The 27,858-nt window shown below is 41.3% G+C and overlaps 1 protein-coding gene across 4 annotated transcripts in view; it reads left to right on the top strand.

The window, feature by feature from the left end:
- Nfia (nuclear factor I A) overlaps positions 1-27,858 on the top strand; it is a 348,579-nt gene that overhangs the window by 281,107 nt on the left and 39,614 nt on the right. For all 4 annotated transcript variants that reach the window (XM_027400457.2, XM_027400456.2, XM_027400460.2 and 1 more), the window contains 2 exons: positions 13,368-13,546; positions 15,838-16,003. In XM_027400457.2, the coding sequence (XP_027256258.1) occupies positions 13,368-13,546; positions 15,838-16,003 (345 nt within the window). The remainder of the gene's footprint in view (positions 1-13,367; positions 13,547-15,837; positions 16,004-27,858) is intronic.

The raw sequence follows: 27,858 nt of genomic DNA, 5'->3' as shown, positions 1-27,858 counted from the left end.
TTATGGAGGTGCCTAGAATGTGCTGGTATTCAATATGTTCAAGAGTTTCTGCCTTGCTATGTATTAAGAAAAACTTAGCTCAAAATTATGGGTTCCTTTAAAAGAACACACTATTTACCTACAGTATTGTTTCAATCCAATGACATACGCGAAGGAGAGACAAACTCTGGTGTTTCATCACTGTAACCATGACCCTACCCTGTTGGTCCCAAGGGTTAGATTTGTTCAGCTTTCTCCGGTTGTATCTGCAGACTTCTTGGCTGTTTAGGAAAGCTTCTTAAACTTAGCTGTAGAACATGCTGATGCTCAACTGGATCTAATTTGTTCCTCCTGAGTTAGTGCAATTGAATCATCCCAAGAAAATGAGAAGTAATTAAGTACCTGTTGCAAGCAGAGTGCTGACATACTCTGCCAACAGACACGGGGTGTTTATTTATTATTGGAGTTTGTCGTCTGGGACAACATGACAGCGCCCTTCTCCAGGAGGAATTACTCCAGTTGATTTTCAAACCCAGGCACCACAGATCTAACAAGCTCCACTCTGGAGCACAGGAAAGACAGGAAGGATTTGGGAATACAAAGTGAGCACACATACAGTGCCCAGCTTCAAAGGGACACCTCGTCCAGGGGACTGGAAGCTATGGGATAGCAGAGAGGAAATGCAGCATTTTTGCAAAGGCTCTTTAAGTCTCAGTTCAGGAAATTATTAAATTCATTAGCCAGATACTTACAACCAGCTATTACTGCCCAGCCAAAGGAAAAACTAGCGCCAGCAAATGTTTTAAAACTACAACTAAACAAAAGTCAGGAAGCGTGTAATTAAAACTGTACCTTTATTGTATTGTAAAGAGTTTCACTGTGACATGGAAAATATTTAAAGGAGAAGGCTGTTTAGCTAATTTCTCTGCAAGTGAGCTGCAGAATGGAGAACCATCCTAAATTAACTGTAAGGCCACCCACCGAGCGAACCTCATAAAGGGCCAGGGCAACTCAGCTTGGTTTTGTGTAACTGTTCAATAATTACCAGATAAATGCATAACTCAAAGCTCTATTACACTAATAATTTGTATGAAGATAGATGTGTGGGACACCCTGCTGGGTTAATTTGTCATCCTGCAGGAAACTTTAAAGAGAGTTCCTCTGTAGTGGGATCATGTTAATATGCTGTCCAGGGAGGACAGGTTAGAGCAGGGGACCACTTGGCTCCTTAATCTCTTCAAGAGTCACAAAGCCCCTGGAGGGAGTGTTGTGGATAATAGGGTGATTAGCCTAGGGGACCCACGTCCACACTCATCCTGACAAAGGAATCTGCCTCCCCTCCCTGCCCCTTATCCCTTTCTATCTCTCTCCTTCAGCCACACACTCCCTTGCCACGGGCATGCATCATGGAGCCACATCCACATATAAGTGGAGGCAATGACCAAGACCCCTTACTGATACCAAATACATCAACTGTAACTGGCTTTATAATCAAATAAGTCTCTAGCTAGTTCTTTCTTCCTCATTTAATTTAATCTTACGTTGGTTCCATGCTTAGACTCGTTATTTGTTTTCTTTGTTTTTTTTCCCCAAGCACAAAACCAAAAAAATTGAAATAGAACTTGTATCTTCTCTTTATGTGAACTAGTCTCCTCCTGCTTTCTTCCTCCTTCACTCCTTCCCTTTCTCCGCCCTCCCCCACCCTCCCCCCAACTCTGTTTTGAATAGAAAGCTCACATTTAGGCATCAGTGCAGGTTTGAGCCTCCTCTACTGACAGAATCATAAATCATGTTCAAGTTAAGTGCATTGCATTGCCTGGAGCTGAGCTTCAGCAGTGTTTATGTAGTCCGACCTATCACCCATTGGAGCAAGGGAATGCATACTGTAGGACTGTCCTGTCCTGTCCAAATGGCTGCAACAACACTGAGAGTCACACTTCGAGGCTCCATCCTTTGTGTCGGGAACGCCAGGGCACTTGATCACCCACATGTATTCACGTGGTTTTTAAAGTTAGAGTTCCACAGAAAATTTACATTCACTGTTTTTCATTTCTTTCTATTAAATGTTAGTTGCTTCTCTACATCTCTCAAAGTGTTCTGTTTTCTTATGAAAACAGCACATGTGAGAATATTAGAGCTGCCTATTTCTCCTTTAATACTAAGGGGTCTGGGAGAAAACCTCTAAAGGGAAATAAGCCATTTGACCTCTGAAAAAGTAATTTAAAGAGAAGCAGAGAGTCTCTAGGAAGGAGTTATGCCTGGCAGTAGAACTCAAGTTCTACCAAGGCATGTGGGCTCTGTTGAAGCTTGCGGAAGTCATTTGTCCTCAGTGGGCCTTTGTTTTCCCACGTTTACATAATTGGAAAGCATCAATGGGAGGAGAGAGTAAAATTGCCAATGTAATGAGGGGCTTGGAGTGCAGTGTGTGGCCAGTAAGTGTCCTTTCCACTCAGATCACCACCCTCCTTGTGCTCAGAGCCTCCTTCACTCTGTTTTCTTGAAATGGCTCACACCCTTAGTGCCTCACTTTCCATCTATTCTTGCTGATCTAGAAATAAATATAGAACAAGCTGGAAAAGAAAGACGAAGTGAACAGACCCAGGTTCCCCATGCCCCCACTCATATGTGAGAGAAAAATGGACTCCCCAGTGGAGCAGGTGGCCCATCCCTTGACGGAGAGAGGCTTCACCTAGACAAGTTCCCCCTTTATCCATGGCTCTTGCTAAAGGGGGAAGTATCTTTGTTTCATCAGGATCTTCTGATTACAGAGTCAATTCAGCAGATAATCATTGAGCCTTCATCTGCCATGAACCATGGAGGCCCAAATTGTCAATCTCAAAAGACCATCCCTGCCTTTCTACCTAGCAGAACAGACATCATTGCAACTGAGATGACAGTAATGACAGGCCATAGAAGAACTTGAGGACAGCATCACCATCTGAGCTGTCAGTGGAGATTTGAGGCTATGTCCATCAGGTTCTGTAGACACCTTCTGTTGGCACAATTAGAAAACATTGTCACCGGGCGTTGGTAGTGCACGCCTTTAATCCCAGCACTCAGGAGGCAGAGGCAGGCGGATCTCTGTGAGTTCGAGGCCAGCCTGGTCTCCAGAGCGAGTGCCAGGATAGGCTCCAAAACTACACAGAGAAACCCTGTCTCAAAAAAACCAAAAAGAAAAAGAGAAAACACTGTCATTTCAGGGGATGCCACTAGATCATCCTAAACCACCAAATTCCTGAGCACTATAACAAAAGTTGCTGAATTGTTAAATACTAGACAGTGAACTGGAGATGTGTTAATAATGGCTCTTTTTTAAGAATTGCAACCATATTGTTTAACCTTTCACTGACTGGCCAAAGAAAATAATGGGTTAGCTTCGGGAAATGAAAGATCTATGAGTCTTTAAGGACATGGATCAGGTTCACAGATCCTAACCTCCCCCCTCTACTTCTCTCATTGTGAGCCCCATTCACAGGCCACATCTCCCCCTGTTGTAGCATACAAAGCATAAACAACTCCACACTTAGTTTCTACCAACTTAAAAAATTCAAAGGGAGAAAGAATCACTTTTCTACAATGGATCTAGAAAAGCAGCTACCACTGGGTGACCATGGCTCTAATTGGCCTAATTGGGACCATTTGCTTTAAACAACCTTTATATCTAAGATAAGGGTATATCTCATCGTGTAGCTTGAGTACACTAACCAACAACAGGAGTAGGTGTCAGGGTTGTTAACCACATAACCTGAGACTGGGGGAGAAAAGCTCTTCAAAGAAATGTTAGACCTCCATTTACAGAAGAAAGGATGGGGGACATCTGGACAATGCCTCTCATTCCAGGAGGAAAAAGGCCTTAAGATGCTTGGAGCACCACTCTCCAGCCCGGGACTTGTTTCTGCGCTTAGACCTTGCACAGCACAAGTAAACTCCAGACTTAGAAATCTATCATTAGTTTATGCTGTGAGCCTTGTATTAGTTACCTGCTCTATTACTGTGATAAAAATACCATAACCAACAGCAACTTAAATAAGAAAGGGTTAATTTAGCTTCCAGAGGGTAGAGTCCATCATGGAGAAGGCACCGCATGTCAGCAGGAGCAAGAACCTAGCTGACCATATTTTCACAAACAGAACAGAGAATGATATGAGGCTATACACACTCAAAGCCTCCCCCAGTGAAGTGCTTTCTCCAGCAAGGCTAGACCTCCTAAGGTTCTATAACATTCTATAACAGCGCCACCAACTGGAGAACAAGTGTTTAAATACATGAACCTATGGGGGACGTTTCTCATTGAAATCAGGGCAGACCTCCTGCAGCTTCATTTGTAAACAGTTCAACTCTTGAGTCTTGGTTTCATGATTCTACTGCATATTCTGGATTACATTTCATATATCTCATTCCTAAAGATATCTGAAGGATAATAAATACTCCAAGCCTAGCTAGATACTGTTTAGCATGTAGTAGATTCTCAGTATGTTTGTTGAATGAGTAGGCCTAATATACCTCAATACATTCATTCTTACCCTCAGAAGAGTCTTCTAATTGGTGCTATTACACACACACACACACACACACACACACACACACACACACACACACACACACACTGCCAGTTTAGAAAGTTTAAGTAGCTTCGTGCACATTATCAAGGAAGGAACAGTTTTAATCCATAGTAGTTGCTGTCTAAAACCCATACAGAACAGAGCAGGTCCACAAGAGGAAAGGGGAACCAGGGGAGGCTGGCACAGAACGTGGACACCAGAGCCAGGTGGTACCAGACCTTACATGCTGGACTAACTCTTTCTCCCCTGGAGTAATATCTACCAACATTAGGAAGAAATTCTCCAATTCTACAAGATGACTAAAGAGACTTCAAATTCACGAGGGTACTCTGAAGTGACCTTTGCTGGTCACATTCAACAGCACAGTCTTAAAGTGCTGTCATCCTGATGGTGGGTGTGCTAAAACTTACCCTTCGGCTTTGCAATTCTAGGGCTGCCTTAATGTGCTTTCTATCGCTGTGATAAAACACCTTAACCAAAAGCAATGTGGAGAGGAAGGGGTTTATTTCAGCTTAGAGCTTACAATCCATCGTTGTGTAAAGTCAGAGCAGGAACCCTGAAGGCAGGAACTAAAGCAGAGACCATGGAAGAGTTCTGCTTACTGGCTTGCTCCCTTACCAGCTCAGCCTTCTTACTTATACACCCCAGGACTGCTCAAAAGGGTTACTACTTACAATGGCCTGGATCCTCCTGCCTCAATCATTAATCAAGAAAATATCCCCACAGTGTGATCCACAGGTCAACACAATGGAGATGTCTTCTCAATTGAGGTTCTCTCTTCATAGATGACCCTAGCTTGTGTCCAGCTAACAAAAACACCAACCAACACAGGGTCTTTGCTTGCTTCTCCTTGACATGGTTTACTTGCTTTAGATTTAATGTAGAGGAAGACTTGCCAACAGTACAAGTCCCAGCACCTGTTGTCTATGTAGCCATAACTTCTCACAGGTGTGGTTTCTAAAACTTGCTTGCAGCACTCAATCTGCCCCTCCAGTGGTCTTCTGGTCTCAGGAGATTCCATCCTGCTTCCGTTAGCAGCATAATCATCCCTTCTATAGCAGGAAGGTTCCCCCCGCCCCGCCCCAAATACTTGTTTTGATGTGTTTGTCACTGTTCATCTCTTGTCTCATGGTCTCACTTGCATATTACATAAAAGTCTAAGTTCCCTTCATAGAACCAGTTTCCTGTCGACTTTGCCTATTAAATTCTCACTCTTCATATCTGCGACAGCCACAGCTGTTGGGTGACATTAGAACACATCACCCACCATGGTAGCTTATGCAGTTAGTGCAAGAATGTGGTCAGTTCAGAAAGGCTGGGGTCTGTGTCAGCCCTTAACCAGCATGCTCCGTGTCTATAAAAACTCTGAGTATTCTAGCCGACAGTCCAGATGTGCCCAGTAGCTTACCTTAAAATATGTTCCTTTAAATGTCATGTACTCCTTTGTTTTCCAGGCTTCTAGATTTTAATTTGGTTACCATGAGCCAGTCGTGCTAAGTCATTTGTAAACATGATTCTAGATACTGAATTCCATACATCCACTCAAATTTAAAGGGGATGGGCCTCAGAAAGTATTTCGTACAAATCCTGTTTTGAAATGAGAGAATCAGAGGAAAGGGACTTTGCCCATCCTTGTAAGCCATATAGAAGCAGAGAGTCCACTAGCACCCAGGTTTCTGTCTAAATAGAAAGCATTCCCAAAATATGCCGTTGGTCCTAGAAAAGCCTCTTTTGTGGTAAGTCTGTGCTAGCTATCTAACTAGCACACACCTTTGGGCCTTTCAAGGGAATGATGAAGATTTCCATGTGTCCACATTAGGCGGCTATGTGAAGGCCTTGCTCAGCATCTGGATAGGTCAGAAGGCAGTCTGGGTGACAGGGGTGTCTCCATGCTGAAAGAAGAGGCCAGTGTCAACAGTCACAATTAGCACCCAAGCTCTGAGTTTTAAGTATAAAAGTGTCTTCGGCGAGATGGCCACATAGTTCTAAACATCTAGGTCATCTCAGCCTGAGTTTTAGGCAAGAGTAGATATTTAAAATATCATTGGTCAGAAAAGAAACGTTTCAGGTTTTTGAACACAGTTACTTCAGTGTAAGATCAAAGGCATTACCACTGCCTAATATTGTATTTGTATTTCATTGTTTGCGAAATTAGCTCTAAGACCCTTAGGTCATACCCATGGCTGTTGCTACTCTCTTGCTATTCACATAGGCAGAAAACAGGAACCTTTTATTCCACCACCCTTCCCCCTATGTATGGTACAATCCATGTACAGCCAGAACTGATCCGAGGACATGGGAATAAATTCCAATTTCTTAGTTGCCTACCGGCATCCTTTTCTGTAGTGGTGATATCAGTACAAGAGGCTGTTTGTTGACCATTGTGAGGTCAGAAGCCACATCATGTGCCACGCATACACTCTTGTTAAATCTCAGGGCAAATCCATGTGGTATTAGCCTCTGTTGTTGAGATGGCAATTAGGAGCATAGAGAGGTTCAGAAACTATAGCTTGTAACAGAGATTGGTGGGGCTAAATTTGAAGCCGGTGTGTAGAAAGTGGAGGAAGCTGTAAGAGCGTGAAGTCCTGATTGAATGTGCATTGTTGACATAGGCATGGGCTGTGGAGGGCTCCAAGGCCTTAGAACCATGGAAGTGGCAACGCTTTACCTCAGTGATGCTCAGCAGAAATAGCAAAGCTTTTCTCCAGAGCCATACACGTGGTTATGAGCAACTGGTCAGTGTGTACAAAGACTAGCAACTGCAGCATCCTGCTCCCAGATGTTTACAGCCTGAGACTGCTGGCACACAGAGTCCTCTTACTCAGATGAGTTAACCCCTCCCGCTGTACGGTACCTAATAAACATGTTGTGGCAGTAGTAGACCCCCACCTGATCCCAGATTTCCTGTGCCTGTGACTGTATATCTGCCCTTTCTTCATTCCCTCACTGCCCTTCCTCAGGGTTCCAAGATGATTACTGCATGGGTCTTGAACACTTGAGTCTATTATGCCAAGACCCGTGGGTCGTACATTATGCCGCATTACTTTCCTGACTTATATGCTTAACTTGGAATGACATAGATGGGGCAACTAGGTGAGGCCAAGGCAAGCTAAATGCTTGTGAAAAGGCACACACACAGCGGCGGCGTGGGAGACATTCTGGTAGCTTTGGAGGCACCAGAAGGCTGGAACTTCACAAATGGCTTGTAAAGAAGAGACAGGGGAAGCAGTGACTGATAGGTGCCACTGCAGGTTTGAGAGGGGCTTCAGAATGAATAGAATTACATGAGTCTGTTCCAGGGCAAATCCAGGCCTAGCCTGTGTTTTCAAATAAGATTTTATTGAACATTGTTTCACCCTTTTGTCAATGGCATATCTATGGCCACTTCTGTAGCATAGAGTAGACTGTTACCACAGACCTTCAAAATATCCTCTGCAGTCTGGAGTCTCCATTCCTCCTCTAGACCAGAACCCAGAGTTTTTGAGAAACACCAAACTTTCTTCACCAGAAGCTGGGCTTGTTATTTATTTGTTTGTTTGTTTGTTTGTATGATATGGGGTTGGGGGGCAGGTCACATGAGAGCCACAGCCTGCCTGTGAAGGCTAGAGGACAACTTTGTGGAGTCAGGAGAAACACAGATTTTTAAATAGGTAAAATGGATGCAGATTAGAATGTAAAACGACATCGGCCTCTCTTTGTTGGAGGTGAGGAGCTCTGTTTTTCCAAAAGACATGCACTCTGATCTCCAGTCCGAAGAAGCCTTTTATTCGAGTAGAGTCACTCATCACCAGCTTGGAAGCCTGCTGTAGCAGTTACCGCATCTGCATCACTCACACAAAAACACTGCCGTTTTGCATAGCATCATGAGATGGGATGCTTTCTCCTGTGCCTTTCACATGCTTCTCGGTGACACGAAAGGTATGGACTGAGAGTCCTGGAAAAAAAAAATTGAAGAACCTCAGCTTGCTTTGAGTCACATGCTTTGTTACTTAGAAAAGGCTCAGCTTCCTAAGGGCCTGAGTACCAGTTCTAATTCCCTCCTCCCTGTGTCTGTTAACATAAATCACACAGCTCCAAACTTCTCAGCTTTCGTAAATGGCAGGCCTGATTCATGCATGATTTATCAATTATAGCTGTGGGCCATTAAGATAGATTTCTCAGCTTCAGGTAGACTGCAGTGGGGCTGTATAGTGTTGGTTTAGAATTTCTTAAGAAGCTCAGTAGTTGACAACCCAAACAATACAACTTCCGTTTGCCCTTGTGGAAAGCTTTTGAGTTTTAAGTGGGATTTTTTTTTCTTATAATTTCTTCTCCTTTTGAGCTTTGCCTTGGAAGGTGGGGGTTTATTTCTAAGCAAGAGTAGTCAGGAGTTCTCAAAGCCACACTCTCTGAAAAGAGCATATCTAGCTGCTGCAGACGAGTGGGTAGCAATTCCTCGTGACAGTCCAGCAGAAGAAACAACTTGCAACGTCACCTGTTGCCCCTCATTATTAATGGGAAGACCATGACACTTTGCAGATTCTGGACTTTGGAGATGCCTTTCATTCTTGCCAGTGAGGAAGCCTCTATCTCCAAGCATGCTGCCCTCGAAGGAGGAAGAGATTTTATGGCTCTGTCACCTCTGGACAGCGTCCCTGTAGAACCTCTCCCAGGACAGGCTAGGATCTGATGGCTAGTGCCAAAAAGCAAAAGCTAATTACTGTTTCTGTGTAATGTGTGAGAGTATGCAGTGGTTCACAAATGAGGTTCACAAATAAATCGATACGGGCAATGGCAGGGCTGCATAGAATAACATGGTTCAACACATGATATTTGGGCTTTAAGAAAGAGGAATATGTTCTTGGAATTTGTAAGGTTGGTCTTCAGAAGACCCCTTGGAAATCATGAGGAGAAATGGCTTCCTTTTCTAAGATTTGAATAAAGCATGAAGATACAAGGTCTGGTTACCCATCCCAGTGCCATTTTCTTTATGTGGTTCGTGGTCACATGCACACAGCTCAAGTGTTGTCCAAGAGGTCCCTTCTTCCACTGTGCCATGAGACTACATATTGCCGTCAGATCCAGTGTTCCACTACACAGTAATGGCCTTAGCCTTCTCCTCCCCAGTCTCGGTCAATTCTAATTTAAAAGGAGGAAGTACTTCTGAGCTGGACACATGTTTAGTTATTTTGGATTTTTAGCCTTTTTCTTCTTCAAATTAAAAGAAATAATTTTAGATAATTAGAAAGTTCTGCAGTCTGGGGAGTAGGTAGGCCAGGCCAATCTGCCTGACCATAAGCAATTACTAGACCAGACCCTTAGGAAATCCTGTTTGTGATGACTTGTATGGGCTGTCACAGAGACAGAAACCTGTCACACTTCCTTCCTCTCCGTCCTATTTGTATTCCCATGAAAAGCCCAAATTCTTGTTATAAACCAGGTTGGCCACTAGCTAGTAGTTAAGCAAGTAGTGAGAGTCATTCAGAGTGGAGCGTTCCTGACAGATGCCATGCTGCTCCTGGCCTGGGGGTACTGAGTGCGTTAGACCCCAGAAGCAGCCAATTTGATAGTGTCTTTTAATTCAGAATATTGTATTAATGTCAACATGGATCCAGATGGATGCTCTGCAATAAATGAACCACTGGAGAAAAGGCTTTATTGACTCTCAAGTAAATAATGCACATTTTAAAGGATCTAAATATGCATTTACATAATGTACTATAATTTTTTATTGTGTCAACTATTCTCACACACACACACACACACACACACACACACACACACACACACACACACAAATTTGGACTCATAGCACTCTGTGCATTCCATTAGCATCATGTCAGCTTCATCATGGTAGTTTCTCTTCGACACAGCTTGCTCTAGCCATCTCAAAGAACATTTAATTAATTAATTGATTGATTTAGCTCTAGTGACTCCTTCTAAAATGATTTGAGACAGCTTAGATAAAAATTCAGGTACACTTAGAACATCAAACCCAAGATAAAAGGGAAGGAAAAAAGAAGTAGAGAGGAGAAAAGAGAAAAAGACATTGATTAAATCTTAGCTATGGACTTTTAACAGGCCTCAGTGTCCAGTAGAAGATGAGGATTACCCAGAGAAACACCAGGGATCCAATAGTAATCAACAGATCTTTGTGACATCTATCACAGGTTTCTTTCTGAGGAAATTAAAGGTCACTGTCTAGAAACATCTGCTTCCATCTCTGTCCCCAGAAAGAGAAAAGAGGCTTGAAGAGGACAGCCCTGTAAATGCAGACTCAGCAGATGTCTGATTTAGAACTTCAGGCCAGATGATTTCCTGGAATTAATTAAGAATTAATTGATCCTAATCAATCAGTCATTATATAGAATTAATTCCATACAGTACCATATATTCTTAGGTTTGCACTGAAATCTGCACCATAAGGAAAAATGAATAAATTGCTATTGCTAAAATGTAATAAAGAAATTAAAGTCTAAATTTACTGCTAATGATTTCCTTTTACATCTTTAATAAAATAAGTTCAATGATGTTTATTAACAATTCACAGAGAGAGTGAATGGCAGTGGTGCTTTATTTCTTTAACTTTTATCTACTTACTCTTTGCTCAAGCTAGTGGTTTACCTTGGGGAGCATACTCTTGCTGTGTATCCCCATTCCTTATCTAAAACACTCATCACTTTCCATGAGAACCTGAGGCAATACCTCTTTATCATCAAGGTCAGTCTCACTGGGATCTTGACAATGGAGTTGCCACCTTTCTATTTGACATGCTGCAACAGTTGAGTCTATACTTTTGTTCAGTTTAATACATTCCTATCTTCTTTTCAGAAATAACATCTACAATGCTAACTAGAAACAATTCTGTCAAAAACAGGACTCTGGTCAACATTTCTTGTTACCAGTAGAGACAACTACATCATGCTAGAAGAAAACAAAATCGTTTCATTCTATACATCCAGAAACACAATTTCCAGGGGAAGAGCAGTCCAGGAGCATTCAACTCTTTAGCTCTTGAGTTTTCACTCCAAGATAATAATGGATTCCAAGATTTGTATTTCATTGTATTCAGTCTTAACTCATAACCATTTTCCTCCATGCTTCTTGATTTTCGTCAGGGTACAAAACTGTATTTTGTCCTTGGCGAGTTTTATGGCTATTTGGTCTTATTTTGTTTATACTTCTTTATTTAGCCAGTTAGTGGGCAACCAGCAAATATTTCTCAAGTGCCACACTGAGTTCTGAGTGTATGATGGTGAGTGACTAAGTGGATAGGAAAACTACCTACCAAGACAGAAGCAAACAGAAGAGCAAGTGGGAGAGGGGGAGTGTAGAAAATTCTGATTTCAATAGGTTATGTTTGTGATGTCCTCAGCTGTATGATTAGGGGCAAAACATTTTCTGATTTAACCCATCTTTTTCTCTTGAAACCATTTGTATCGAATGGATTTACATGGCCTGAAAATAATGATTCTACCTGATTATCTTCAAGCCTGGGTTGGTGTCCTGCTTCTACTCCAGCCTGCATTTCTACTCTAGAAACTACAAGGGTTGCTCTGACCCACATAGCCTTATCCCTTTAAATTATTATTTAAAATATACCTTAATCCTCAGGAGACCCCAGTATCAGAAGGCAGGGATCCTTAGCCGTACCAGTGGGACGTACCAGTGGGACGGTAGGAGAAAGGGGGAGCCTACTGAACTTTGGATTCTCTTCAATATTATGAATTGTGCTTGGTATTCAGAAAGTCATATTCTCTAAAACTGTAGGCACTTCTGTGTTTCTCTTTGTAGGAGCCCCTTCAGTTTAAAGACTTAAACTGCAAAAGGAAGGGGTGGGGCAGGCATATGTATCCCCTATCTGGAGTCTTCTCTGGTCTGCTTGGACTTAGTCTAAGTGTTATCAGCCCCCTCACATGAAGCCCTTCTCCTCTGCCAGGTCTTGGCCATCATCATCTCCCCAATTCAAGGACAAAAGCATTCCTGGAAAACTTATTAAGATCTCACATAAGCTTTTGTATCTAATGTAATCTTGAACAAATGATATCTATCAGGGTTCAAATATAAAGGAGTTGTTGTCTGAAAACTCTTCTCAGATTTATGGCAGAGAAGCAACCTTTTACGGAGTTCCTGCCTACTCAGCCTGTAGCTGCTTTAGCTTTGAAAGGGCAACAGAGAAAAATGCAACATAAACCTTCCACTGTGAAGTGAGGCACCCAAATTGCATGGGTTCATTAAGTGATCATTTACTACAGACTTCAAAAAACTCTAGTCCTGAATTAGTCCCTAGAAATTTCCTTGAAAGGAGTGTAAGAGCTTTAACAATGAATTATTATCTATGGGTAGCTCGGCATGAAAGGGGATCCATATGTGCAAAGTAGAATTTGTCAAATGTAATGTCGGTTAAATCAGGTCTAATCTACCAAATACATTTTTTATTGCTTGCTTCATTAAAAAGGCTCTTAAGGTAATGAATAATCTTCATCTTCAACAAGGATTATTAATGCCTTTATAACTCACGTCCACTGAACATAGAGAGGCAACTTGAAATTCTATCCTACTCTAACCTCCATGTTTGTCTTAGAGCCTTAAAGGAGAAAATCCATCAGAACTGTCCTTGCTACATCCTGTCACATGGACAACATTGTGAATTGGGCTAGGGAGAGAGAGACAGACAGAGACAGACAGACAGAGAGAGACAGAGAGACAGAGAGACAGAGAGACAGACAGAGAGAGAGAGAGAGAGAGAGAGAGAGAGAGAGAGAGAGAGACTGAGTTTGGTTCAGCTGTGGCAAAGCAGGGTTCTCCATAACCCTGATGTGTTTTGTTTTGTTCTGTTTCCTGCAGCAAGTCCACACGCAACGCCATCGACTCTCCACTTTCCAACATCACCCATCATCCAGCAACCTGGGCCTTACTTCTCACACCCAGCCATCCGCTACCACCCTCAGGAGACGCTGAAAGAGTTTGTCCAGCTTGTCTGCCCTGATGCCGGTCAGCAAGCTGGACAGGTGGGCTTCCTCAATGTAAGGAAACCTTTTCTTCCCCCCTTATTTCTCTAGAAATGCTAACCAAATGTAAAAATAACAATAAGACCCTTTGTGACCATATGATTTTGTATTCTAATGTGATGCTGGCTGACTACAGGCAAACGTCATATTTATTCTAGATTATGGGAAAGTTAACTTGCTGTAAGAGTGATTGGCCAGGGTTTAAAAACAGTGTTTGTGTTAAGTTTGCAACTGTCAAGCTTATGGATATAAATTGTCTGGAGAATGAACCATGTAACCTTCTGAGTTCCACCTCCTCCATTCTAACCCTGGGATCATACAGTTAACAAAATAGAAAGACTGAATAATTTTAAGTAATGATTTGGGATAATAGAGAGAGGTGGGGAGCAGAGGGGGACAGATGTTTCAGATCAACCAAGCTGATTTTTTTAAATACAGTCTTCTAACACTTTAGATCAAGTTGACCAGTACTTGAACTCAAGATGCTAGAAGCAGAGTTTATTATGGTTTGTTATTTCTTTGAGCAGTTATCTTTTCCACTTATCTTCGTATAAAACTAAGCCATATTCAATAACTACAAATGAATGTTTTCATTTTTCTCAAATAAACTAAATAATCACAATGTGGAGTAACATTCTAATAGTAAAGTTATTTTATAAAATCGCAAATTTTATTACAAATAAAAAGCTATATGTTTACAATGAATAGCTATATCCCAAGGCCAATTGCAATAATAATAATAAATTAAGACCAGCAGAAAGCCATATTTGATTTCCTTTTCTCATTATATCTATGTCTGAAACCACAGTTTAGCCATAATTCTTATTGCCTGGCTCAGGATGTTATGTCAAACTGCTCTGTCGTTAGACATTCTCCCCTGCAGAAAGACCTGATTCTGCAGGTCTGAGCCAGAATGGGCAGCTTTGACTAATGTCTGGTGATCTGTTCACAGATACATTTCTGTCTAGACAACAAATCGATATGGTGTCTTTTTTTCTTCATTTTTCTTGTGTATTCATCTGCTTGACTTATTCTAAAATATTCACTTATGGACTTTTGGTCCACACAGAAATTATACACAGGCAAGGATGCTGGTGAGGGTGTGCAGCCTTCTGACCACCAGCCAGTATCTGAGGAAAAGTACTAAAAATACCACAAATGCTGATGAAGGAGTGAGCCTGCCTCTGCAGAAGTATTAAGTTTATTCCTAAAAGCCCAGGACAATGGGATCTCCTTTGGCTGAACTTTGGTTTGGGGCTGTTGTCTACATATAGGCTATTGTTCATTATGAAAAGCCACTCGAGAAATCATGAAAACCTGACTGAACTGATCACTGGCACCAAGTCTGACTTCTGAACATCCAACGTGATCTTTTTAATAGTCATGACATCATCTTATATAACTGTCAAATGCCCTGTTTTGTGTTTTGATCAAAATTTTATAGGGTTTGAGACAAGTCTCTCTCCATAAGGTTTTTCTGAAGACCTTGAAAATAAATGCTACAAAACCACAGAGGATCTCAAAGATGAAATACTACAAGTGTCTCATTAAAAATATTCGTATTAAAAAAAAAAGAATGCAGGCTGGCATTTAAATGAATTTTGATGCATGCCTTAATGTGTAATGCAAAATCCACATAAAATAAACTGATAACCAAAAAAATAAAAAATAAATGTTGCATGTTCTCTTCTGATGGAAACTTAATTTTGTTAGAAAGCTGTTCTTTGGCTCTTCTAGCATCAGGCAACCAGAAGTCTGAGTCCCTTGGCATTTGCTGTGATAAGTCAAATTAGAAGTGGTATTTTTGCCTACTAGAAATCTGATAGCTAAATATTAAAGTTTCCATGCCTGATGCTGTATGATAGTAAAAGAAAATGTCTATGTTCATTGAATATACTTATTAACTTTCTTATAAGATCAACTTTAAGAAATGAAAACAAAGTATAGTTTTATATGTCTTACATATTTAGTGATCATTGATTGATCTATATAAATACACATGGAGGAATAATACCTCAGTCCAATACGCATGTAGGTATTAAACAAGCATTTTATAATCATAAAAATGTTTGTGGAAGCAGCAGCTAATACAGCACTGAGCAAGAGTTGGTTATTAATGGACAGACAAGTCCAGAGTGATCCTGGATGTGACACTATGGGGAACAAATGATCAGTGTGCTTCCAGCAGCCTGAATATTAGTGATTTGCATGACAGGCACCTAATGAATCTTTGTTTTGCAGAAGCAACTATTGGCTGACATCTGTTTATTCTTTTTCTTGTATGTGTTTTCTCTGAACCCTTATAGCCCAATGGAAGCAGTCAAGGCAAGGTGCACAACCCATTCCTCCCTACCCCAATGTTGCCGCCACCACCGCCACCACCAATGGCCAGGCCTGTGCCTCTGCCCATGCCAGACACCAAGCCCCCAACCACATCAACAGAAGGAGGTGCAGCCTCCCCCACCTCACCAAGTAAGTATGACTGAGACAGGCGCCGGTTACTTGCCATGCTCTGTGCACCTGAGTTCACAACTAAACCTTATCCCTTGCTGTGCAAGCTTTAGCAATAGGCACAGACCCTACCCTTATATCTACAGCATGAACTGGCAGAGCCCAGACCCAAGTCACAGTGAATACCACTCCCATGTACTTTCAAACTATACCAGATATGGAAATGATTGGGTGTAGATGGTAGATTAAGATGCTGTAACTACATGCTGAGGACCAAGAACAAAAGACAAACTCTTAAATTTTGTGTATTCCTGGAGTGATTTGCATAGAATGCTATCCCCATGATGTTCTAGGACCATCTGTTTAGTTAGAGTCAGAAGGGCCTGATTAAAAAAAGTCAGAGCCAGAAGCCACAGGAGCTGCATGAGGGGGCTTGGGAAGAGAAGGAAATAGAGAGTAGGGCTGAATGGAAAGGGAGAACCTTTTGACTTTTCTCTCAACAGTCTGGGAGTATTTAATCATAAAATAGAAGATTCTGAAATCCATTTAAACGATGGGAATGATTGTTTGATGAATTCAACAGTGAGCAATTCTCCAGGTATTTCTTGGTATTTTAGAGACGGAGGGGCTATGAAAGGTGTGAACACACACATATGGCCTTTATTCATGGCTGCAAGAATGGCAGAAAGGGTGATGACTGGAGTTTCCAGGTGACCTGGTATCTTAGCCTTGAAAGGTGGTGTGATGGGCCCTTCCTTAGTCCTGTAGAGAGGACGAAAGTGTAGGAACTGGAGCAGTAGCAGTGCCCCTAGGGAGAGCCTAGGGGTGGTGGTGGTGGTTGTGCCTCTGAAGGAAGTGGAAATGAGAAAAATATGTAAGAGCAGTCGGGAAGAGAAGTATTAAAGCCAGTAACTTAAAAAGCAGTAATAGCAGTTGAATGAAAGGGAATAGGTGGAGAGGTGTTTTGTAACTATAAATAAGCATTTAAATGAGAAGGCCTCTTGGCTTCCTTACATTCAATATTGTAATTAATGGTATTGGATACAGGAGAGAAGGAGCCAAAGAGGAAAGATACTCCTCTGCTTAGATCACAGTCACTGAAATTGGTTCTGGAGCCAGTGAATCTAAAGTGACTTGCATCTCTCTTGGACATAGATCAGAGAGTGAACTTTGTATTATTTAGTATTTATGTGAGTATTATCTAGTATTTATTTGGGTAAGTAGATAGCAGTGTGTATAAATTCTTTAGCAGAAAGACTGAGGATCCAGAGGCAAGTTGGGGAGACAGACCTATTTGGTAAGAGATGGTTCAGTCCAGCACTATTGGCAAAGGAGAGACCCAGTATCCATTGACTTGGGAAGAAAACTGTTTAGCTGTAAGCTGTTGGCACATCTCAGAAGCAAGCTGGGAAGAGTCAAAAACTAGTATTACTAATGAATGAAAAGTTAAGGGAAAATTATGCTTTTTTTTTTAAAGTCACGTGCTTTCTTAGAAACTGAAATTGCAGGATGGTTTGATCTGTTTATCTTTAGCAGCTTACTAGAGCTCAGCTGCAACAGGGGGAGGCCTCAGGCAGGCTGTGCAGCAGCAGGAGGTATCAGGCAGGGTGTTAAATACAATGTTCAGCATCCCAATAGTGTGTCCAAACTGTTTCAAAGAATGGCAGCAGACACGTTTCTGTTTAGGGGTTTGGGATTGCTTGCAATAAAATAAGATATTTTTTTCCAATTAAAAAAAATAAAACAGGAAGTCAAGCCAAAGGTCTCCCCTATTACCAACTTTTGGGAGGCCTCAAGTCCCTTTTGAATGGAATAGCATTAACTCCTCTGCCCACTCACAGCAGGTTATTGGGAGGGAGTGGGATAATAGGCAAGCTATGCGACAGACAAAAGGCCAAAGCAACATTTTTAATTTCATCTAATAATGAAGTACAAATGGATGCCAGCCTAGAGCAGAGTATGTGCCGCCTCTGGCACTAATACTAAACTTTTCAGCGTGGCCAAAAAAATGTGGGCAAGGCAGATCTGGAAAAAATGCCTATAAAATAAATATATTTTAATGGGAAAAATCTGTTCCCATCCCCGGAGAAATCAGGGAAGTGAGAGTGAGGAGAAAGTTGTGCTCTTTCCTTGAAAGGAACTTCCACGTTTTTGCATGTGTACAGAACCATTGGTTATATATACTGTGTGCGACTGTTTAGAACATGACAGACAGGATCCTTGAGGTGTGAGAGCAGTTCACACAATGTGTTCCACTCTCACTGACAAGCTGGTGATGTGGGTATCCATCCCCACTGAAAGAAAACCTCTCATGTTATTGAGCATCAGCTGTGTGCAAAAAAAAAAAAAAAAAAAAAAAAAAACCTTCTAAGTACTAGGCGCTAGCACCTAGAACCAGGGATAAAGATAAAAGTTCCAAAGAGGAAGAGACAGAACAAACAACACAGTAAATACGAAAGACGGGTGATGTAAGACAGTGATCCATCCCTACGTGTGCAAATCCATGAAGCATCTATGAACAAGGAGCAGTAGGGGTAGGACAGCATGCAAGTGGGGAGCAAGACCTACCAGCCCTTTGACTTTGCCATCAGAGAAAGGCCCTGATGGGGTGGGACCCAATGACTGGTAGGTAAAAGGACCAGCCAAAGCAGCCTGGCATGAGTGAGGAAGGTGAGGTCAATGAGAAAGAGAAGATTGGAGACAAAGTTGGAGAGGTAATAAGAAGTAGGGCCTTGGGATCAGGAAGCTGGTAGGCCAGGGTTAGGACTTGGACATTTCCTGCAAGGAAGACTGTGAGCAGAGGTATGCCTCCTAAAGCCCAGATGTGAGAAAATCATGGAGGGCTTTGTTGAAATAGGTTGCCAGGGGAAGACTAAAAGGACATGGGGGATGTAATGAGTGACTTTTACATGCCAGCCCCCATTCCAGACAGTACCAAGGTAAATGAAACAGATAAGAACTTTCATCCTGGTGGGAGTGGAAATCCAAAACAACAAAAGCTAGGGACAACTGAAAGCTAGGGACCAATAGATAAAATTGAGAAAGCAGGACTGGGCAGAGTATGGTGGGGGTGCTATGGCAGTCATTCAGATGAGAGAGTTGTCCGTGCACTAACCTAGGGATCAGGGTCAGTAGAGGCTGTGAGAAGCTCTTGGACTCCAAGAATATTCTAAAGATGGAGATAATAAGCTTTGCAGAGGCATCTGATGAGGGCTGAGGAGAGAAATCAGAAATAACCTGTAGGTTGTTTGGCCTGGACTCCTGAAAGGCTGAAGACCGTGAGACAATAGGAGAAGCCATTCTGAGTGAGGGCCATGGTTGGGTCCATTAGACCTCTCAGTGCTCAGGCTAAGCAAAACTTGCTGCCAATGGCAGGTTACAGAGTTTTTCAGGATGCATCATCTTCTTCCTTTTGTTTTTTGTTTGTTTGTTTTCCAGTCCTGGAACTTGAACTATATATAAGGCTGGCCTCAAACTCACAGAGATCCACTTGCCTCTGCCTCCTGAGTGCTGGGATGAAGGTGTGTGCCATCTGGCTCCTCATTTTCATAATAAAGGACTTCTTTCCAAACATACAATATAACATAAGAGGTTTATAATAGGCTACATGTGGTGGTGCATGCCTTTAATCCTAGCACTGCAGAAAAAGAGACAGGTGGATCCAGGCAGCCAGAACTACATAATGAGATTCCCCTCCCCATTAAAAGAGAGAGAAAGACAGAGTTTTCTATGAGTCCTGAGGGCTATAGCTCCTCATACCATAGGTTAGGACTAGCTCATACCACAAAAATGGAATTTTCCATATTTTTTCTGAAGTAAAGATTGGCATCATAACATGGAATTAGAATGTAAAGGAGAAAACACTTTTAAATTATGGTAGGAGATAAAATATGCATACTCTCTTTTGTTAATTAATTAAAAATCAATTTAAGGTGCATAAAAAATCTCATAAACATTTTTCTCCTCTATTTCTTCTTAGTTATGAACTTTTGATTTTTTAAACTAAAATTCTATTAAATTCTATAGAAGCATGTAATAGCAAGTTACATTTATTGTTTATTTTTATGTCTCAAATGAATCTTGTATCGGTTTCATTCCGTAAATGAATATGCACTATAAAGGAGAGCATAACAATTATCTACCACCAGAACAGAAATGTTTAAGCCTCACAGTTAGCATGTGTTCAATGCCTTTTGATGAACAGAGCTCTTTACCTATGTGTATTATCTTCCTACCACGCCTTTGAGGTATTCATTTTAAAGACAGGGCAACTGAAATGAGAAAATGAAGGTTACCTTGCCCAGTACGATGTTCTGAAGGTGGGATGGTGGGACTGCCATGCTCTCTCTCCTAACTCAGACTATAACTGAATGGCTGTCCTAGTTATGGTTTCTATTGCTGTGATAGGACACCACGAACCAAAGCAACTTGGGGAAGAAGGGGTTTATTTCAGCTAACAGTTCTACATCATAGTTCATGGTAGAAGGAAGTCAGGGCAGGAAGGTAAGGCAGGAACCCAGAGGTAAGGACTCAAGCAGAGACCATGCAAGAACACAGTTTACTGATTTACTCCTCATGGTTTGACCAGCCTGCTTTCTTATTAACTCTGGACTATTTGCCCAGAGGCAGTATCATGCACAATGGGCTGGGCCCTCTTACATTAATCATTAATCAAAGAAATGCCCAATAGCCTTGCCAGAAGGCCAGTCTGGGGGATGGCCTCTCAGTGGAGGTTCCCTCTTCCCAGATGACCAAGACAGCTTAGGAAAAGGCACTTGAGAGGGATGCCACAGACAGCTGGGCTCTCACCAGGGTGCAGGCACTTCATGATTCCCTTTACTTGTGGTACCTCATTTCCCCCTCACATTAGCTCATGAAGGAAAGCTTCTTGGTAAACTGATTGAGAAAGAGAAGACAAAAATGGAGAGAGAAGGTAACTTTTTGAAGGCCATGTAGCCAAGTGTTATAGAAACATGATATCTGCTGATCCACATTGAAACTAGAGTCCTTGTGTTTTGTGTGGCATGAGACTCTGTGTAATAGCCCAAAGCTTCCCTTTCTAAGGCAGTAAAAACTCTGTGTGGAGAAATGTAAAAGATCTTAATAGTCACCTGTACTTACATATGACTGTGTCTCATTAGCAGAGGAAAGAAAACAAAAGATTTGGGGGAAGGCATAAGGACTATGGTCCCTCTTTTAGAGAATGGTAGATTATAGGTAAGTTCAGACCAAGTTAGTGGATTCACTTCACAAAGCACCTTTTTCACCACTGATGTCTAGACTATATTGTCCTTTCTAAATTTTAAAATGTTTACTTAATAAATTTCTCTTTGAATTTTTATAACACCACAGATTCTTGTAACTGCCAGCATAAGCAAGAAACAGAACAATTCCAAAGACCTCCTTGCCATTTTTGCTCCTTGTCAAGTCAATGCCTGATGTGGAGCAAAACTTATTTTATCCTTTTTCTAAATTAATTCTAATCTCTTTAGTATTACTTCTGTTACAGCATGTGTATATGTATGTGTGTGAGTGAGAGAGAGACAGACAGACAGACAGACAGACAGACAGACAGACAGACAGACACAGAGACCATCTTGCTATGTAGCCCAGAATGGCCTGAAACTCCCCCATGGAGCCCAAGCTGGCCTGGAACTTTTAGCAATTCCCTTCCTCCTTAGTTCTGGGATTACAGACAAGCCACCACTCCAAGTTCTTCCATTATAGTCTCGTTTTTATATTCTTCTGCATTATGGGGTCATGAATGAGGCCAGTCTTAGTTACTGTTCTACTGCTGTGAAGAGACACCATGACTGTGACAGCTTATTTTTACAAGTATTTAATTGGGGCTTGCTTACAACAGTTTCAAAGGCTTAGTCCATGATCATCATTGTGGTAGGCATGGTACTGGAGCAGGAGCTGAGAGCTTATATCCTGATCTAAGAGAGAGAGAGAAAGAGAGAGAGAGAGAGAGAGAGAGAGAGAGAGAGAGAGAGAGAGAGAGAGAGAGGAAGACGGAGACGGAGACGGAGATGGAGACAGAGACAGAGACAGAGAATTATGGGGAATGGCATGAGCTTTTGAAAGCACAAAGTCCACTCCCAGTGACACACCCCCTCCAAGAGGGCCACACCTCCTTATTCTTCCCAAACAGTTCTGCCAGCTGTGGACCAAGCCTTCAAATATATGAGTCACTCTTATTCAAGCTACCACAAGGCCCAAATGAATAAAGTATTTAATCTGTGAAAAGAGTAGCATCAGAAGATTCCAGTATTCAATAGTGTATACTGGGACAACTGAGTAGCCATCTGGAAAAATATTTCTACCACAAAAATAAATGTCATCTGGGACCAAACAGACAAAAAAACATTAAAAGGTTGACCTACACATCTTTTCAAACCATAGTGCAGTTTTGTTTATAATATTTAAGAAAGGAAGGCCTCTGAAGAATATTACACACACACACACACACACACACACACACACACATATATGGATATAGATATAAATATCCACCAAGAATCCATCAAAGAAAAAACAGACAAGTTCTGTTCTAAAAATATCAAAAATATACACATGGGAAAATACACAGAGAAAATTAAAATATAACTTGAAGAAAATATTTTCAGCATTTGTGACAAGAGGGCAAAATACTTAATATATGCTTTTCAAAGTCAGGATCAAAAAGACCAACAATCAAATAAATACAAGAAGGCATATAAAGAAAGAAAAGGAAGACATTAGAAAGGCTTCTAATATACCTAAAGATTAGCAAAGATCAAAAAGTATCTTAACATGATGTTGCAAACATATACATATGGATAACAGTCCCCTCCCAGGCCATTGAAGGACTTTAAATGGTTTAGCTTCTCCATAGAACAAGTGTGTGTGTGTGTGTGTGTGTGTGTGTGTGTGTCTGAAATTGCATATAGCATTTATGCCATAAGTATTCAATATTTCTGTATAAAATCATAAACCTATGCATATGTCTTCGACGTAAGCCACACATGTATTTAGACATATGAGCAAAGCTGTATCTAAAGTATTCATTGAAGTATGAGCTATAATGGAAGACTGATAACCCAAACATCCACCAGTGTAATTGTTATGCACAGGGACTCTGTAAATGTAGACGAGCTCATTTAGACTCCCAGAATAGCCTTTGAGATATGCCTATGTGATAGGGGGTCCTGAGTGGTGTGACCTGTACTGAACACTGCCTCAGAGGGAGGGATAGGAATTAGTGACTGGGTTGACTAGAGGAAGGAAAGAAGGCTATTGGAAGTGCCTCCACTGACAGAAACAAATGATACTAAGTTTTGATTTACTCTTTTATAAAATCTAATTATTTCTTTATGGTTAAAAGTATTTGCCTGCCTAATGATCTTGTCAAAGTCTTGCTCATACACCAAATCCCTTGTCCCCTGGGCGTAATAAGAAAATGCTCTATTTTTGATTAAGAGTAATATTTTCCCCTTCAGGATAAGGCCTGCCTTCAGCATTGCTTAGGGATCAGCAGCATACAGATGGATCATACTATCTTCAATAGCAATTTGTTAACATTCAGAGCATTTGGTTTTGTATACAGTCTGCTTTATAGTGTCTTCATTGCAAAATGGAGCCAGCAAGGTAGCTCAGCAGGTAAGGGTATTTGCCATAAAGCCTGACAATGTAGGATCCATGTGGTGGAAGAGCCAGCTCCTGCAAGTTGTTCTGTGACCTCTACAGATGCTGAGGCATTCTCGTGCACGCACGCACACACACTACATTAGTGACCTTTTAAAACAATGTTAATTGCAAAGGAAAGAAAAAATGTTATTGAAGTCCAAGCGCTGGTTATTTCCAAATGCATTAGGTACAGTTATTGTAACTATGAGGTAGAATTGTGAGACCCCCTCCTAAGAAAATGAACCTGAGCTAATGCTCAAACTCAAGTCTTTGTGCTCCAAAGCCTGGTGCTTTCTACTCAGCCAGGACACATAACATACTGACAGGTGTGATACTGTGATTTTCCTTTGAACATTCTAAGACACCCCATAAAAACATGTTTTTATTATTTCAAGAAAAATAGCACTGAGTTAGATGAAAAACACAGAACCCAGAGCAGGGGGGAAGACACTAAGATGAGAACTGAAGGGATGGGTAGCTCAGTGATAGAGTACTTGCCCGATACACACAAGGTCCTGAGTTCAATTAAGAGGAGGGGGAAGTCTTGAAAAGAGAGTGGAGGGGAAGGCTGCATGCATGGGAATAACCATAACCAGGTTAAATCTGTATTTGCCATAGTTTTTTTTTTCCTTTTTTCCTTTTTTGAGATGACACATGAGTTTTAAGAATTTCACTTTAGAGATAATATATGGCATTGCAGGAAACTTCAAAAACATAGAAAACTGTAAAAAGAGAGTTATGTTCTCCATAATCAGCCAATATCAGCACTTCACTCTCCCTCCCATCCTTTTGTAGTGTGTTTTTACGCATGTATTTCATTTGTGGACATACATGGAATGGTTTTGATCATATTGAATGTGATATCTATGCACTACTTTCTTAACTAAAATACTATATCTTGCTTATAAGAAAGTCAAGAAATGCAATTTTTAAACAGTTTGTATCCATGTCCTTCCATTTAGAGATCCATTTTCACCACCCTTATGGAATAGGGTGTGGCATATCCTTGGACTCATATTTTGGTCCTCAGGCCTAATCACCTCCATGGGCTGCAGTGCTGGAAGTCAGGTTACGAAACAAGTGATAGCAACATTCCTTTTGAGATACATTACCTAATTGTTTGCAAGACTTATGTAATTTTTACCCTTACAAATTGTGACGAATCTCATTTTAACATTACCTCTTAAGAGGTGTGAGTGCATTTTTAATTGTTGAGAGACAAATTTCTTGTGAGTGTAATAAATGCCCCCAGTCTCAAATTTTGCAATCAGTGAGCCCAGGGTAGATGATAGGACATTTTTCTTCCAATGTTTTCTCCCAAGGCACAAAGGAATCCAGACTTGCTGTCTTTCTGAAAATCTTCCACAACTCACTCTGGGCTTTGCTGTCCACTGAGCAGCCTGTTAGACATTCAGTTAAAAGAGGAGTACAGTAAATAGCACGATTATCCTTCCTCTTTACATACAGATATTTGGAGAGCTTTAACTGACTGCAAAGATCATCTTTCTAGTAGGAACCACGTGAGGAAAACTGAGCATGGTAGCACTCCACAGGCTATAGCAGAATTGTGAGTTTGAAGCCAGCCCATGCTCCATACTGAGGCCATCTTAAAACAATCAAAAATCAAATAGATTCTAGATTTCACCCAAGATTTCCTAGACCTTTATTTTCTACATCTCATTACCTCCCCTCCAAAAGGTAGGGTTTAGTGGCTCACGCCTTTAATCCCAGCACTCAGGAGGCAGAGGCAGGCAGATCTCTGTGAGTTCAAGGACAGCCTAGTCTACAGAGCAAATTCCAGGACAGGCTCCAAAGCTACACAGAGAAACCCTGTCTCAAAGAAAAAAAAAAGTAGTATTTATGTGTAGCACAAGTTCTAATAGGTCTTAATAATAAAAACTCAGAGTCAGCTATCAGGGGGTGAAAGCTGAAAGATGAGAAAAGCAAAGCCTCTAGAGAGGTCTCACTCTGCCAATGCTCAGACCAAAGGGGCGATGCTGTCCTCAGACTGCCTCCTCAGACTGACTGACTGCTCCTCAGACTGCATCCTCAGAATGACTGCTCCTCAGACTGCCTCCTCAGACTGACTGCTTCTCAGATTGTCTCCTCAGACTGCTTCAGACTGACTACTCAGACTAACTGCTGCTCAAACTGCCCTGAGCTCCTGGCTTCTCCCACCTTAAATTCCTCTCTATGCCCAGCCATATTCCTTTCTGTCTCCACCTCCTTAGTGTTGGGATTAAAGGTGTGTCACTCCAAGTGATGGGATCACCTTCGTGTGAGTTCTGTTTCTCTTTTAGACATATTCAATCTCATGTAGCCCAGGGTAGCCTTGAACTCACAGAGATCAGTCTGCTTCTGTCTCCCAAGTGCTCAGATTAAAGGTGTACACCACCACTGTCTGTCCTCTATGGCTAACTAGTGTGGCTGCTGGGATTAAAGGAGTGTGCCACCACTGCCTGGCCTTTGTGGCTAACTAGTATGGCTAGCTTTGCACACTGATCTTCAGGTAAGCTTTATTTGTTAGATAATAAACAAAATAGCACCACATTTATGGTTTTCAAGTTACACTTGTACTCATTTTACTTAAGATTAAAAATTACTGGAAGGATCCAGTCACAGTGAGGAATGTCTATAATCTCAAACTTAGGACCCTGAGGCCAAGTCCATCACAAGTTACAGGCCATCCTGGGCTGCATAGCAAGGCCCTATCTAAAGAAAAAGAAAAAGATAAATGTCACAAGAAGGTATTTTAAAAGTGCCCATTATCCTACTCTTCAGAGGTAACCACTTTAACTTATTTTCCAGTCATTCTGTTTGTATTTCAGCCCTAATTGAGCACAATATGTATATAAATGCATATGTAGATGTGTACAATAACATATTACCACCATGTAAGGTGATTTTTAGTTCATATTACACATTTATTGTTATGTCATTAGTTACTATTCGAAGACACGAATGTCTCTAGAATGCTCCACACTGTCTGGATGAGGCATTACCTTGTTAGTTGGTTCCAGTATGTCACTCTTGCAGACAATACTGTAATGAACATCTTGGAGCATAAATCTTTATCATTATTTTTATTGTCTGCTGAAGATAAATTCCCTTGAGAAGGTTTCCAGAGTTACACAGCCTTCAGAGAGGTTGCAGAAGCTTTTCGAGGGAGAATGGGCCAATATATCGATCTACATTTCTTTTTTTAGCAAACCCCAGCTGAATCCAGGGTCTGTTCCTCATGCTGTTTAATATAACTTTCACCTGTGCCTACTCATGCACCGACTCTCCTTGAATCAATAAATGTGTCCTATCAATTGGAGCAACACGTAGCATTGATACAAAAATAAATAACAGTTACAGACTTTAGATTAGCCATCAGAAATAAATGGAAACACAGTCTGTTCTCTTTTTCAATTGTATGATAATAATAAAAAAAAGAAAATTATGGTCAGTTTGAGGAGAAAGGTGCTGGAAACACGCATGAGGAAGAGCCACATTTTCACACATTTAGTAATGCAAGGTCGTAGCATCTTCAGTCTAAAAGTCCCTCCAGTCCCCCTCTCTATATGTACACATTGTACCCTGTACCTCCACCCTTCCTACCAGCAAGGAGGAGCCTCTATACCAGCAGAAATACCAAGAGCAAAGCCATCTGGCTGTTTGACTCCTTCCATGCTTTTTGTGAGCTGTTGGCCCCTAGACATGGCATGCACATTGTTATTGTACATGTTAGTAATGCTAATATAATATTAAAGTTAGAATTCATTAGCCTTCTGGGAAGGACGCTTGTGGATATGCTGTTGTATAATAACTTACCAATGATAGGAGTCTTTAATTTCATGCCCTGAGGGCTGTGTTTCTTTGTTGTAACTTGGTTGTGAGGACAAAAGATTGGCAGAGATAATAGAATGAGATAACTGACTGCACAGAGATTTTCCAAATTGTAGAAATTTGGAATGATTGTCTTGTAGATTTCAAAAATGCAAGATGAGAACTAGCAATATCCATCCATGCATAGGAAGCTCTCTAAATCTCTGACTTTCAAAAGACTTAAAACACCTCATGCTATCCCCAGCTATGTGATACTAATAAGGCAAACTCATGTCCTGCATACTTGCTCATACCAATAGATTTATTTGACAAAGGAAGGCTCCAGTATTCTCCAGCATTCTCTAGTGACCTTGCAGCAATCTGCTGTTCAAATCCAT

This window comes from Cricetulus griseus, chromosome 2, assembly GCF_003668045.3.
Source record: "Cricetulus griseus strain 17A/GY chromosome 2, alternate assembly CriGri-PICRH-1.0, whole genome shotgun sequence".
NCBI classification, from domain to species: Eukaryota; Metazoa; Chordata; class Mammalia; order Rodentia; family Cricetidae; genus Cricetulus; species Cricetulus griseus.
The sequence above is the reverse complement of the archived record's forward strand: the minus strand, read 5'-3'. Positions and strand labels throughout refer to the sequence as shown.